This window comes from Rhinoderma darwinii, chromosome 2 (genome assembly GCF_050947455.1).
Source record: "Rhinoderma darwinii isolate aRhiDar2 chromosome 2, aRhiDar2.hap1, whole genome shotgun sequence".
Classification (NCBI taxonomy): domain Eukaryota; kingdom Metazoa; phylum Chordata; class Amphibia; order Anura; family Rhinodermatidae; genus Rhinoderma; species Rhinoderma darwinii.
The window spans coordinates 68,142,071-68,156,510 of record NC_134688.1 but is presented as its reverse complement, the minus strand read 5'-3'; the positions used below and the strand labels follow the sequence as shown (position 1 = coordinate 68,156,510).

Below are 14,440 nucleotides of genomic sequence, written 5' to 3'. Positions count from 1 at the left end.
CTTACTTCCATTCATACTTTTAACTGCTGTTGCGCGAATCACGTGCGTCACACGGAAGTGCTTCCATGTGCTGCGCGTGATTTTCACGCACCCATGGACTTCAATGGGTGCGTGATGCACGAAAAACGGGCGAATATAGGACATCGTGAGTTTTACGCAGCGTAAAAATCACCGACTCTCTGAACGGCCCCATTGACTAACATAGGTCCGTGCAAAGCGCGTGAAAATCACGCGCGTAGCACGGACGTATTATACGTGCATCTGAATAAGCCCTAAGTCTAAATGGAAAGGATTTTTTTTAGGACATCCTCCAGTTCACTAGAGAATAAAGACCGTGAACACCTTTGAAGTATTTATTTATTGCTTTTAAATAAATATGTCCATCTGTGTTTGGTGTAACTTTCGATTTTTTTTAAAATGTTTTACTTTTTAAGATACAGCTAGTGTCTTTGTGTTCTGTATACAGAGCAGCTGTATCTAGAACTGAAACCTGAATCCATCAGGTCAGCGGGTCCTGTGTCTCTGACACACAGGATCCACCTGTAATCGATCACTTAAGTTATGAACTTAGATATGATCATTAACAGCTCGATCCTGCGTGTCAGAGACACAGGACCTGCTGACCTGATGGATTCAGGTTTCAGCGCTAGATACAGCTGCTCTGTATACAGAACACAAAGCAGCTGTATCTCATGAAGTAAAAATATTTTTAACTAAAAGCATTTAGAGAGTTGCACCAAACACAATGATAAACACACACACACACACGCACATATACATATATATATATATTTATGTTTATTTCTTTTTTTAAAAGATCTCAAAGGTGTACATAGCCTTTAGGGCCCCTCCACACGATGCAGATTTTGTCACAGAACTTTTTGTGACTGAAAATCTGTTCCATTCATCTGAATATGGTTGTTTCAGAACCAAGAACAAAATCTGCAACTATATCTACAGCGTGTGCACAGGGCCTAAAACATTATGAAATTACTAGTTTACAGATAAAGTTTCACCAAATGGTTACTGGTTTAGCAGAGAAAACATCAGACTACACAGCACACAGAACCAGCAAACATTCATAGTCAAGTAGGTCAAACGCTCACAGCAAACAAAAATGGTTGTGTCTGCTGCAGTTGGCTAGAATGGTGGCCGAGACACAAAGCAGTAAGGCCCTGTTCACACGGAGGATTTTGCAGGCAGATTTTGACCTGCCTGTCCTATCTTGCTGCGGTTTTCACTTCTATGAAGTAACACCTCATTCATAAAGCGAAGTAGAAATGGGCAAAAGAATAATAGCAAAAAGAAAGCAGGAAAGAGAAACCCCAAGGACCGTCCACCATAACCTATAGCAACAGAACCCATTACATTATTATTACTACGGCTTTGAAAATAAGGTCTGATATATGAATTGTAATCCAGCATTGTGACCGGTTTCTTGATCTATTATTACTGCGTATTCAATTATTTCACTCATTTCAGAACTGTTGTTTTTGCTCTTTTACCTTTATGTGTGGTGCTTGGTATTACAAGTTTTTAACAGCCTCAAAAGTCTGTGGCAGACCCATTTTACTTGTCAATGGGTACACACAGATATTAGGTGGTTGGTCATTCCAAAAAAAAAAATTGTTGGGTGGGCACCCAGACAGCCTTGACCCAGGCACAGCTTTATCTCGTAGTCAACCAGCAGAAAATCCAACTTCCTCCATTGCTGTTTTCCTCAATCAGTTGGGTTTGTTTTCTGATGCCCTCAGACATGAAAAGCCGCAGAAAAAGTCTGGATTTGGCATCAGACATCTAATGTCTATGGGTTTCTTCATTCCAAACTGAATTATCAAAATGTCCGATAGTGAAAATCTCATTGGACACAGATAAATAGTGAGGAATACCAATATTCCTTTATTTTATGACATGAAAGAACATTAGAAGGCCGGGCCAGTTTTGTCTTTAAATATCAAAAGATTATTTTATTTTTGCCTCTCGGCATGCCGGCATTCATAACTATTATTATTTTACAGCTGTATGAGGCCTTGTTTTTTTTCTGCATGACTAGTTGAACTTTCCTTTAGTGCCATTGTAAGGTACATAAAGTTTAGTAATTAATTTATATTTTGAGGGAAATGTAAAAAAAAAAAGTGATTTTTATTTTTTCTAACAATAATTCCAAAGAAGTTTTCCGGTTTCAAAGGGTAACTAAACGTTCAATAAACTTCTTATATATCATAGTGACATGTCAGAAGTTTTGATTGGTGGGGGTCCAGGCACTGAAACCCCCACCAATTGCCAAAACGAAATTGGTAGAAGTGCTCATGTGAGCGCTCAGTTACTTAGTTTCTGTTCGGCCTTTTCCAGAAAGCCGATGTAGCAGAGTACGGGCTCCTAGACTTTCTATTCAGTCTGTACTCCGATATATTGATTTCCGGTAAAAAACGAACAGAAACTAAGCGGCTGATCACTCACATGAGCACTTCTGCCACTTCGTTCTAGCGATTGGTGGGGGTCTGAGTGATCAGACCCCCACCAATCAAAACTTCTGACATGTCACTATGACATGTCCGAAGTTTGTTGAACGTTTAGCTACACTTTAAGATTACAAAGCTCTACAACTTTCTAATATACTTTGTGAATCAATACCTCACAATTTTCAAGATCTTAGTTTGCGGTCAGTGAATGGGAAAACTGTTGCTTCCATTCAGAGGCTGCAAACCCAGATATGAGCTAGTCCTGCTCTCAGCTCAGAGGTGGATATATTTGTATACTGTCTAGGCAATTGCTACAATGTATCATTCTTCAGTCCTGGCTGTTTATCTCACAGATAATTGCCTAGAATAGATACAATTGTTTTGACTTCTCAGCTGAGAGCAAGACTAGGTATGTATGAGTTATCAGTCACTGAATGTTTTCATTCACTGACAACAAACTAACATCTTGAAAATGCTGAGGAATTGAAAACACAAAGGGGAAGATTTAAAGAGACTCTGTCACCACATTATAAGTGCCCTATCCCCTACATAAGGCAATCGGCGCTGTAATGTAGGTGACAGCAGTGCTTTTTATTTAAAAAAACGATCTATTTTCACAACGTTAGGAGCGATTTTGGTTTATGCTAATGACTTTCTTAATGCCCAAGTGGCCGTATTTTTTTTCCGACCAATTGGGTGTTGTACAGAGGAGTGTATGACGCTGACCAATCAGTATCATGCACTTCTCTCCGTTCATTTACACTGTACTAGCGATATAGTTATATCACTATGTGCAGCTACATACACAAGCCCTAACATTAACATTACTGCAGTGTCCTGATAATGAATACACATGACCATCCAGCCTGGACGTCATGTGTACTCAGAATCCTGACACTTCTGAATCTTTTCTGTGAGATTCCAGCAACGGATGCAAAATCTCGTTTAGCTCCGTAATCTCGCGAGATTTCGTTTCCCGTGCTGTAAATCTCACAGAAGAGTCAGACGTGTCAGGATTCTGAGTAAACATGACGTCCAGGTTGGATTTCATGTGTATTCATTATCAGGACACTGTAGTAATGTTAGGGTTTGTGTATGAGGCTGCACATAGCGATATATCTATATCGCTAGTGCAGTGTAAATGAACGGAGAGAAGTGCATGATGCTGATTGGTCAGCGTCATACACTCCTCTGTACAACGCCCACTTGGTCGAAAGTAAAAATACGCCCACTTGGGCATTAAGCAACTAATTAGCATAATCCAAAATCGCTCCTAACGTTGTGAAAATAGATCGTTTTTTTAAATAAAAAGCATTACGGTCACCTACATTACAGCGCCGATCTCCTTATGTAGGGGACAGGGCACTTATAATGTGGTGACAGAGCCTCTTTAAGAAGACTGGCGTTTCATATGCCAGTCTTAATATAAAAATCAATGGATTAAGATGCGCCTAATTTATACTATAAATGATAGTAAATTTATTGCTGCCATGACCGGCAATGCCCCCTTTAAACTGGACTCCGCCCATGTTTAAAAAATAAAAATAAAAAGGGGCGGAGGCAGTGTCAAAAGGCAAAATTTTAGTGCAAAACCTCGTTTTTGTCTAAATTGTGACTTTTCGGAGTACAGTGCTTGATGAACTTCCCCCATTAGGTTTGCTTGCTTTTTTTTGCGGCTATCGAACAGTATTAATAGTCTATGGTCTTAAGATGCCCATACAAATTAGATGAAAGTCGCCGAACCGGCCAACTATCTAATGTGTATGGGGGTGTCCCAACTCCCCCCCCACGGCAAGTCTGGCAATGGCCAATTCCCCTCTCTTCATTGAAGACACATGAACATACACGTATATGGGAGTCGTGAGTGAAGAATAGCGTTCGGCTTCGGCTGTCAGCTCTCAGAAGTGTTCGGCCACGTTAAGATCCAGCTGACAAGTCCGTCTTAAATCTACGTCGTACTAAAGTTACATAATGGCTTTTACCGCTGGATCTAAGTAACAGGTGCTGTAAAGGCTCGGCAAAGATCGAACATCTGCTAAACATCTACATTACATGACAATTTCCTGAGTGCGTTTATTTGGCTTCTCCAGTCCTGATTTACATACCTCGTAGCACACAGCAGTTAATATAGATTTTCTTTAAGAGATGAGCAGCTATGAAATGTCAAACCCCTATAGACGGTGATGCAAGACCAGTAAATACTGGCAGCACATGGACGCCTGCGGATTCTGGTATGTTGTGCCTCACTAACACAGATCTCCAGTTTCTGACACTATGTACTATGGGGGACAGAAGGCAGAAAAATATATCGTCTGTCATATTACTGGCTATTTGCCACATACACAGAAAATCCGTTTACAATATGGCTCTGAATGATGCAACTTTCCTCTTCCTTATAGGTGCGGTCATAAGACGACGTGGATACAGGAGTACTACATGGCCAAGGGTACACAGACACCTCTCCGAATAACGTGGTAATGGGGCAGTCTCTACAGTGTTAACCTGCGCTTTACCATCCGACAGTATTAGGCGCTGTTCAGATTACATTTGAGGTATACATCGGGGGGATCTTTTGTTGCTGACTTTTTGTGAATACCACGATTATGTTCCAAAATTTTATGAAAGGATTCTAGAAGATTGGAGACTGCTGAAACAAAGACCAGCCCCGTATTTATGCCAATGGTTATGGGATGAGATGCTCAACAAGCACATACAGATAGGGTGACCAGAGCGGTCAACATATTTTTGGTCATGTAATCGATTTGATTGGCCTCTTGCCCACTTCAGTGTTTTTCTTCAGGGTGCTATCCATTTTTTTTAACAGATAGCCCCATGACACATTCATTTCAATGGGGCCATGCACACACCGTGTGGCCGTTCCGTCAAAAATAGGACAGGTCCTACTCATGTCCGTTTTTGACGGAACAGTCTAGGCCTTTTCATTGATTTGGCCTGTGAAATAACGGACCGCACACAGAAGTCCTACGCGTGCAGTCCGTGTTTCACCGATCCGTCATTAACGGCCGTACAACGGCCAACGGAAATCTACTTGAGGCCTAACCCTATGACATATAAGAGATCAAAGATGCAACATGGCTGAATGATAAAAGGAATGGGAAGAGCATAATATATGGATTGATTATTTTGTGCATCACATTGCACACGTCCGTATACGTTTATTGTACTCCTATTGAATAACCATCGGCAGCAAACTATGATATCAGATGCGTTCTGCCAAATGACAATCACATGTCTGCTTCATCTAAACCATTCAGCTCTGCTGCATCTAAACCATTCAGCTCTGCTGCATCTAAACCATTCAGCTCTGCTGCATCTAAACCATTCAGCTCTGCTGCATCTAAACCATTCAGGTCTGCTGCATCTAAACCATTCAGCTCTGCTGCATCTAAACCATTCAGCTCTGCTGCATCTAAACCATTCAGCTCTGCTGCATCTAAACCATTCAGCTCTGCTGCATCTAAACCATTCAGCTCTGCTGCATCTAAACCATTCAGCTCTAATGCATCTAAACCATTCAGCTCTGCTGCATGTAAACCATTCAGCTCTGCTGCATGTAAACCATTCAGCTCTGCTGCATCTAAACCATTCAGCTCTGCTGCATCTAAACCATTCAGCTCTGCTGCATCTAAACCATTCAGCTCTGCTGCATCTAAACCATTCAGCTCTGCCGCATCTAAACCATTCAGCTCTGCCGCATCTAAACCATTCAGCTCTGCCGCATCTAAACCATTCAGCTCTGCCGCATCTAAACCATTCAGCTCTGCTGCATCTAAACCATTCAGCTCTGCTGCATCTAAACCATTCAGCTCTGCTGCATCTAAACCATTCAGCTCTGCTGCATCTAAATCATTCAGCTCTGCTGCATCTAAACCATTCAGCTCTGCTGCATCTAAACCATTCAGCTCTGCTGCATCTAAACCATTCAGCTCTGCCTCATCTAAACCATTCAGCTCTGCTGCATCTAAACCATTCAGCTCTGCTGCATCTAAACCATTCAGCTCTGCTGCATCTAAACCATTCAGCTCTGCTGCATCTAAACCATTCAGCTCTGCTGCATCTAAATCATTCAGCTCTGCTGCATCTAAACCATTCAGCTCTGCTGCATCTAAACCCTTCAGCTCTGCTACATCTAAACCATTCAACTCTGCTGTACCTCTACTGGGTGACAGAGTGCAGCACTCCTACTTGCTGAGGCCTTTTAGGCTAGGAGGCAGAGACCAACATTTCTGATGTTTATAGACTGATCTGATGATCTTTTTTTTATTTTTACAATTAGGTTTTCAGGACAACAATAATACATGTCATTTTAAATGGAAGGGGGAGGGAGCACCGACAAACCACGGGAGGAGATAGATCAAAACTGGTGCAAGGGAAAAGAAGAGTTGTTGCCCATGGCAACCAATCAGATTCCACCTCATTTTTCAAAAGGCCCTTTGGATAATGAAAGCAGCAACCTGATTGGTTGCCATGGGCAACTACTCTGTTCCTTCCTTTGCACCAGTTTTGATATATCTCCCCCATTGTATTTTGGCCAGGTAGTTCGATACAGGGATAAGGCCTAGCTACCATTCTTCTGTGAAGAGAGGACATTATTAAGGAAATCACCAAAAGTAGGAAAACAGGTGTCGGGATTGGGGGTAGTAACTTTTTTTGTGCTCCCTGCAGTCAGCAGTATCGATCAGTGAGGACTGTGCGCATGCAATTTATTAAAATTCTATCTTAGGTCTCATGCACATGGCCATGCCCGTAATCACGGCCCGCGATTGTGGGCACGGCCGGCCACGGCTTGCATTTTCGGGCCATTCTCCCATACAAAGTATGGGAGCACGTCCCGTAAAATACGAAAAATAGGACATGCTCCATAATTGCCGGCACAGTTCTACGGCACTGACACCCATCCGTAGCGATACGGAAAGGTGTCCGCAGCCAATAGAACTGAATGGGTCCGTAATTGCGGTTGTGTGCATGGGGCCTAATGCTGTGGAGCTGCACCTCTCCACCCCTTGCTGCGATTTATTAATTGTTCATGCAACATTTGGAGTATAATGGCAATATTCAATAAAGTTGATATGTTTTTATTTATATTACTGGGTTTATTGGACTCCCTATTCATTTGTGTACGTCATCGTTTGTAACGTTTTGGCAGTCAAGCGTGAAACCTGGTGATTCTTCAAAACGTCATACACTAGAAGACCACTGCTCAGGGACACCAAGTGCCAATGTATTCCCAACATGATGCACTACATGTCTGATAAACTAAGCACGGATACAGATGTGTCCACCCTTACGTTTGCTTGAATTTGGTTAAGGGCTCCAATTTTTCATGAAACCAATTCAATATCGTGACATGCTAGCAAAAGATTTGACAGGCTGCAATTCACACCACAATCACTGGGTGGCCACACAGACATCTCATGACAGAGTATCGCAAAATCATGATTTTTTTCAAAGCGGTTCATCTCGCGCAGTGGCGTACCTATAGCGGCTGCACCACATCTGTCCACAGTTACTATGTTGGGAGTGGGGGAATGTAAGTACAAGAATACTTACTGCTGGGGCTTTGTATCTAAGTCTATCAAGTGTGATACTGACTGCAGGGGCAATGTATCTAAGCCTGTGATGTGTGATACAGTCTGCTGAGTTGCGGAATGGCCAATAACTAGCCAATTGTAATCTGCACCCACAGCAGGCGGAGTGGTTTTTGACGGCATGTCGACACTATTATGCATGTCCTTACACTTTCACAATGTTATAACCTATTAAGCTGTGTGAGTAACTTGGACTTTCTACATCTAAATGTACATTAAGAGTGATAATGGACAGAAAGCAGAGATCTTGAACATGCAAAGCCTATAATAACCTTTTCTAACTTTTCACTATACAAAAAATGAAGGTTTCTTTAAATAAGATTTGACATTCCCTGTAAAGTCACCGCTGGTATGAATTTTGCCAATGATATCTGCGTTTACTCAAAAAGAATTAGACTTTTATAAATGCATGCGTCACAGTTCAATCAAAAACATGTAGTATTACCAAGTAAAGACACAACATACAATGGGGAGGTTGGGGTTAATGAAAAATAATAAAAAAGGAAACTTACATCAGATATACTAACCTTAGAACCCTGGACATGAAACAGACACACAGACAACAGACCACAACAGTACAAGAAAAAGAAAAGCATTAAAATCGAAACGAAAAATCAAATGCAAAACAATTACATTATTTCATATAAAATAAATCAGCAGGTATATATGTATCCCATTTAACTAAGGTAGTAGAATAATATATAGTTACTGTTATAATAAAATATTAAAAAAACACAAAGCAAAAAAAAAAAATAGCATAGCATTTGAAGATAAAATTAAGACTGGTAAAAAAATATAAAAAAAATTCTCTATTACTATATACTGCAGTGCTCAAAACCTACAAAGAGCAAATAAAATAAATGATATTCTCTCAATCGCCACTAGATGGCAACATTGTACTTACAGTTGGTGATGTGGCTGCAGACAACAAAGGCAGTATCCCTCCACAGGCAATGATGATATTATCTACCATTTGGGAAATCAGGTGGATGGTGTTGTGAACAAAGATAATGTTTTCATTGCTATTGACGAAGTCCATGACAGATTTTGTTGAATGGCTGAGGAATAAAAAATTATCATTTAATGGTACATCTGGAAAACATGATCTGCAAAAATAATCTTCTGTGCTAGTGTGATATGCAAATAGTTATTAGTAAAAGCTTCATAAGGGAAGAGAACAGACAATGTGCAACATTTTCTTCATATTTAAAGACACATGAGGCTTTAAATATAGCATTTTTGTCTCATTCGATGATGCCTAAAAAAGGTAGGGTCGCACAAGGTGGATACGCTGCGTAAAAGTACACAGCTTATCCGTCCTGGAAACCGCAGGGAATTCCGCCCGAAAAACCGCACCAAATTGGGGTGCAGTTTTTTCAGGTGAAATGTCCACTGTGGAAATACTGCAGGAAAAAAAATGTTATACTTACCACCCGCCTTAGAAACGGTGACGTGTCTCTCTCTCTTCTGAGCGTAGCCCGGCCTCCTGGGATGACGCTGTAGTCCATGTGACCGTCGCAGCCTTTGATTGCCTGCAGCAGTCACATGGGATGAAATGTCATCCCAGGAGGACAGGCTGCGCTCAGAAGAGAGGATCATGTCGCTAAGACTACGGCAGGGAAGTAGAAAACTCATTTGCGATTTTTGCAGCGGAATCGCAGCGTTTCTGCTGCAAAAATGGCAATTGATTTCAATAGGGAAAACTCGCAACAGAAGAGCAGTGATTTCACTGCATAAATTGACATGCTGCGGCTTATAATACATCACTGCAGGTCAATGTTTGAATGGTTTCTCTGCAGATTTTTTCAACTGTGTGTGAATGAGATTTTCACACTGCTGCTACTGTAACGCTGCAGAGTTTGTACCCTTAAAAGGGAAACTCTAGCAAAATCCAGTCCACATTTATAATACGGGTTCTGAAAACTGGTGGAGCACACGTAGTAGCCAATCAGATCCCATATTAAGGTATCTCCCTGCATTGGGTTACATTCACACAGCCCATTTGCAGCACGCTTGCATCCACTTTTCATTTTTCTTTAGCAAAAACAGAAATAAGATCCTAATGAAAGGAGATTTTAAAATGTTGCAGCAAAAAGAAAACTGGACTCAGCAGAATTAAACATGAAAAAATACCTTCTCCAAACATGGACATCCGTCTCTAAAGCAAACAGCAAATCTGTTAATAGTCGTTGGTGCATTGGCGACCATTTGAACTCTGGAATACGGAACATTGTGGTTCGTGGACCAGGGCTGAACTGTCGGCGCTGCTCCTCAGTCATTGGCATGCCACGGAATCCCAAATCAACACGTAAGTCTCGCTCATGTTGACTGACTATCCGACCCTGGATTGCCTAAAAAAAATAAAAAATGATATATAGTCAATGTGAAAAAAAAAAAAAGATAAAAACTTAAAAACTGTACAACAAGGAAAACTCAATTCAATCTGCAGCTGGTAGCTATTTGTTGTAAATAAAATATGGAAAGGAACATGGACCTCATGTAAACAAGCAGTTAGACCAAATTCTCACACGGCACAATTTTGCAGATTTTCGGTGCAGATTCTGTACCAGCAATCTCCAATAAAGTACAGTACAATGCAAGTGAATGGATTTTTACAAAACCCCAATCACACACACTTTAGAAAAAAAGGCTTTAAGGAAGACCTCCAGTGGTAACACAACTTTCCATGTCTGCATTCCCCACCTGTAACCAAACTCTACACTTCTTTTATGTATCCTGTACTTACATTTTGAACTGCTGTCTTGTCTGTGCTTTAAAAAAAAGCCTCCATCTTGATTCTTAGATTTCCCCAGCTTTCTCTTCCTCTCTGCTTTGCTATCAACTCATGATGCTCATTCACAGCATCACGTGACCAGCTAAAGGCCATACCATTTCTGCATGCTGGGGGGGGGGGGAACTGAATCATTCTCTCTATATTCCCCTAAATAAGCTGAGAAACGATAAGTATACAGACAGGGAGGCAGCACTATATTCTTCTATATAATACCTGTCTGACAGGAACCTGTCTAAGTATCAGCGGTAGCTGATGATAGAAGTTTATGTCCCTCCTGTGTTAATACTAGTGTGGTACCGGAACTGGTGAAGCCTGTGATGGGTGACACATGGATCTCCATAAACTGAAGTAGAGAAAGCGTGTCACCGAGCCGGATTCACACTGCTGCTAAGCAACCGTCCCAGTCTGATATAGAGAGATAGAAGCAGCAAGAAAAATAACAGGTGACACATGGAATACCATAATGGAGCACATCGGAAACTTTCGTTTTGGCCATAGTGTTAAGTTGTTAAAACCAACGTGGCTATCATTACAGCTTTCCTAGACCCTTGAACGGCAAAATGTGCCTTGATAAAAAGTGATACATCCCTGTAGCAATTTCGCAGACTGGTCACTCAGGAAAGCTGGGTAACAACACCAAGTTCAAGGACTTCTATTCACTAACTATATTTCCCGGGAAATTGTAAGACCTATATTGAACATATTTGTTTAAAGGCTTCACCAAAATTGTTTGACAAGCGATTTAAAATCTACCGAAGAATACACCGTTTTTTTTTCGTACCATATTATTTTTCTCGTCTTCTAGCTGTGTTCTTATTACTTCTTCCTCTCAATTTTCAAAGGTGTGAAATTCCATTCACAGAACAATGTCTTGTAGAAGAGGATTTTTATAGTGTTAATCAATGTGTCAGGAAAGTCAATGAGGATTTGGACAGGAGGTAAAAAGAGAAGGACACATTGCTAAAACCGGCCTGAATATGTGTACCTGATCCGAGACGCTGCTAGTATGCACGTAGGATGACCAGAAGTTCAGCAAAAAATTCATCATGTAAATCATAGCAAATTTGAGTGATTTTGAGGGATCGGCCTTCAATTGCATGCAGCGCCGGGTCCCGGGAGTGTGACTGGCTTCAATTTGTTCACAGAATACGATTTCAGCCTTAATGGTCTTATATGTGTCAAATATGGCCCCGTAATAAGTAATTTGCCCTTCAGCAAAATGTTGGTAAAGTGACTGCACGGATTCGTTCATCTCCACCAATTACAGAAGTAAATAAGTTAAAGGAAATTTTTGGTTAACATGAAACACTGCTTTTTATTTTTTAAAAGGGGATATTCAAACCGGACAGCCTCTCTCCATATGCACTATTATGGTATATAGAGATCATATAGGGGTTCCCCTCCTCTGGAAAAAGGGATTTCCGTTCTGGAAGATTCAGCATGTATTACAAGGTCTTAGGCCTCGTTTACACGAGCGTGTTATTTGTCCATGCGACGCGCGTGATTTTCACGCATGTCGTACGGACCTATAATAGTCTACGGGGCCGTGCAGACAGTCCGTGAATATTGTGCAACGTGAGTCCGTTGCAAAAAACTCACGACCTGTTCTATATTTGTGCGCTGTTCGCGCATCACGCACCCATTGAAGTCAATGGGTGCGTGAAAACCACGCATGTCGCACTTCCGTGCGAACAGCATGATTCGCGCAACCGCAGTGAAAAGGATGAATGAAAACAGAAAAGCACCACGTGCTTTTCTGTTTACAAACATCCAAACGGAGTGTCATAATGATGACGGCTGCGCGAAAATCACGCAGCCGCGCATCATACGGGGATGACACACGGAGCTGTAAAGTGCCTTTTGCGCACGCAAAACGCCGCGTTTTTTGCGTGCGCAAAACACACACGCTCGTGTAAACGAGGCCTTACAATCATTTGCATGGGTGCCTTGTAATACTACTCTTCCCCTACAGGGGGTAACGTAGAGTAAAAACTTTCTGAATTTGTTTCTGACATTCCTACGTGTGTGAAGTAGATATCTCATCTATCACTGTATCGTTTGTCAGCGTGCATTCTGCTTTAGAATATCGTGGAAGCTACAATGGAAAATCTGACTAGTATACCCAAGAGCAGGACCATTTTTATTAGTAATTTCCCTTATATGTCCTTCACAAATGTCAGCTGTTCTGTCTAAGCCATACCTCCCAACTTTTGAATTCGGAAAAGAGGGACGTTTTTAAGCCACGCCCCCTAACCACGCCCAATATCCCACATAAACACATCAAATGATGAATTTCATTTAAGTTTGTTGCCACACATAGCCCTCTGTAGATAACGCCACAGCCCCCCTGGTAGATAATGCCACCCAGCCCCCTGTAGGTAATGGCACACAGCCCCCTGCAAGTAATGCCACACAGCCCCCTGCAAGTAATGCCACACAGCCCCCTGCAGGTAATGCAACCCAGCCCCCTGCAGGTAATGCAACCCAGCCCCCTGCAGGTAATGCAACCCAGCCCTGCAGGTAATGCAACCCAGCCCCCTGTAGGTAATGCAACCCAGCCCCCTGTAGGTTATGCAACCCAGCCCCCTGTAGGTTATGCAACCCAGCCCCCTGTAGATTATGCAACCCAGCCCCCTGTAGGTTATGCAACCCAGCCCCCTGTAGGTTATGCAACCCAGCCCCCTGTAGGTTATGCAACCCAGCCCCCTGTAGGTTATGCAACCCAGCCCCCTGTAGGTTATGCAACCCAGCCCCCTGTAGGTTATGCAACCCAGCCCCCTGTAGGTTATGCAACCCAGCCCCCTGTAGGTTATGCAACCCAGCCCCCTGTCGGTAATGCAACCCAGCCCCCTGTAGGTAATGCAACCCAGCCCCCTGTAGGTTATGCAACCCAGCCCCCTGTCGGTAATGCAACCCAGCCCCCTGTAGGTAATGCAACCCAGCCCCCTGTAGGTAATGCAACCCAGCCCCCTGTTGGTAATGCAACCCAGCCCCCTGTAGGTAATGCAACCCAGCCCCCTGTAGGTTGCACCAACCCCCCCCCCCCCTTCCAGGAGAAGTCACTGACTTCAATGTCCATATATGGACAGTGTAGTCACTGACTTCTCCTGGAGAGGAATTCCCGGCCACAGGGTCGGGGATTCCGCTTCAGAAGTGAGTGACGTCACTGTGTCCATATATGGACAGTGTAGTCACTCACTTCTCCTGTAGCGGAATCCCCAGCCACAGGGTTGGGGATTCCGCTTCAGAAGTGAGTGACGTAGCTGTGTCCATATATGAACAGTGTAGTCACTCATTTCTCCTGTAGTCACTCACTCACCGTCAGAAGAAGGCATCAGTCTTGCAGCGGCGTTCTCACTGGTGTCGATGCCGGCCCGGGAGTGAACCAGTCCAGTCACCTGACCGGTGAGGTCAGGTGACAGGTCAGATGACTGGTCAGGTGACAGGATTGGTCCACTCACGGGCCGGCATCGATTGAGAACACCGCCGCAAGACTCCTGCCTTCTTCTGATCGCTGCTGCAGATGTCTGGCATGCAGGGCGCCTGTCAGCAGCGATCAGCTGTTTGGATGCAGC

General features: G+C 42.7%; 1 protein-coding gene across 7 annotated transcripts in view; it reads right to left on the bottom strand.

Moving 5' to 3' along the window:
• NBEA (neurobeachin) overlaps positions 1–14,440 on the bottom strand; it is a 575,138-nt gene that overhangs the window by 318,993 nt on the left and 241,705 nt on the right. For 5 of the 7 annotated variants that reach the window (XM_075851713.1, XM_075851718.1, XM_075851715.1 and 2 more), the window contains 3 exons: positions 10,205–10,422; positions 8,976–9,129; positions 8,584–8,607 (listed from right to left, as the gene is read on the bottom strand). In XM_075851713.1, coding sequence (XP_075707828.1) covers positions 8,584–8,607; positions 8,976–9,129; positions 10,205–10,422 — 396 coding nt within the window. The remainder of the gene's footprint in view (positions 1–8,583; positions 8,608–8,975; positions 9,130–10,204; positions 10,423–14,440) is intronic. The other 2 variants (XM_075851716.1, XM_075851720.1) reach the window with 1 other exon arrangement.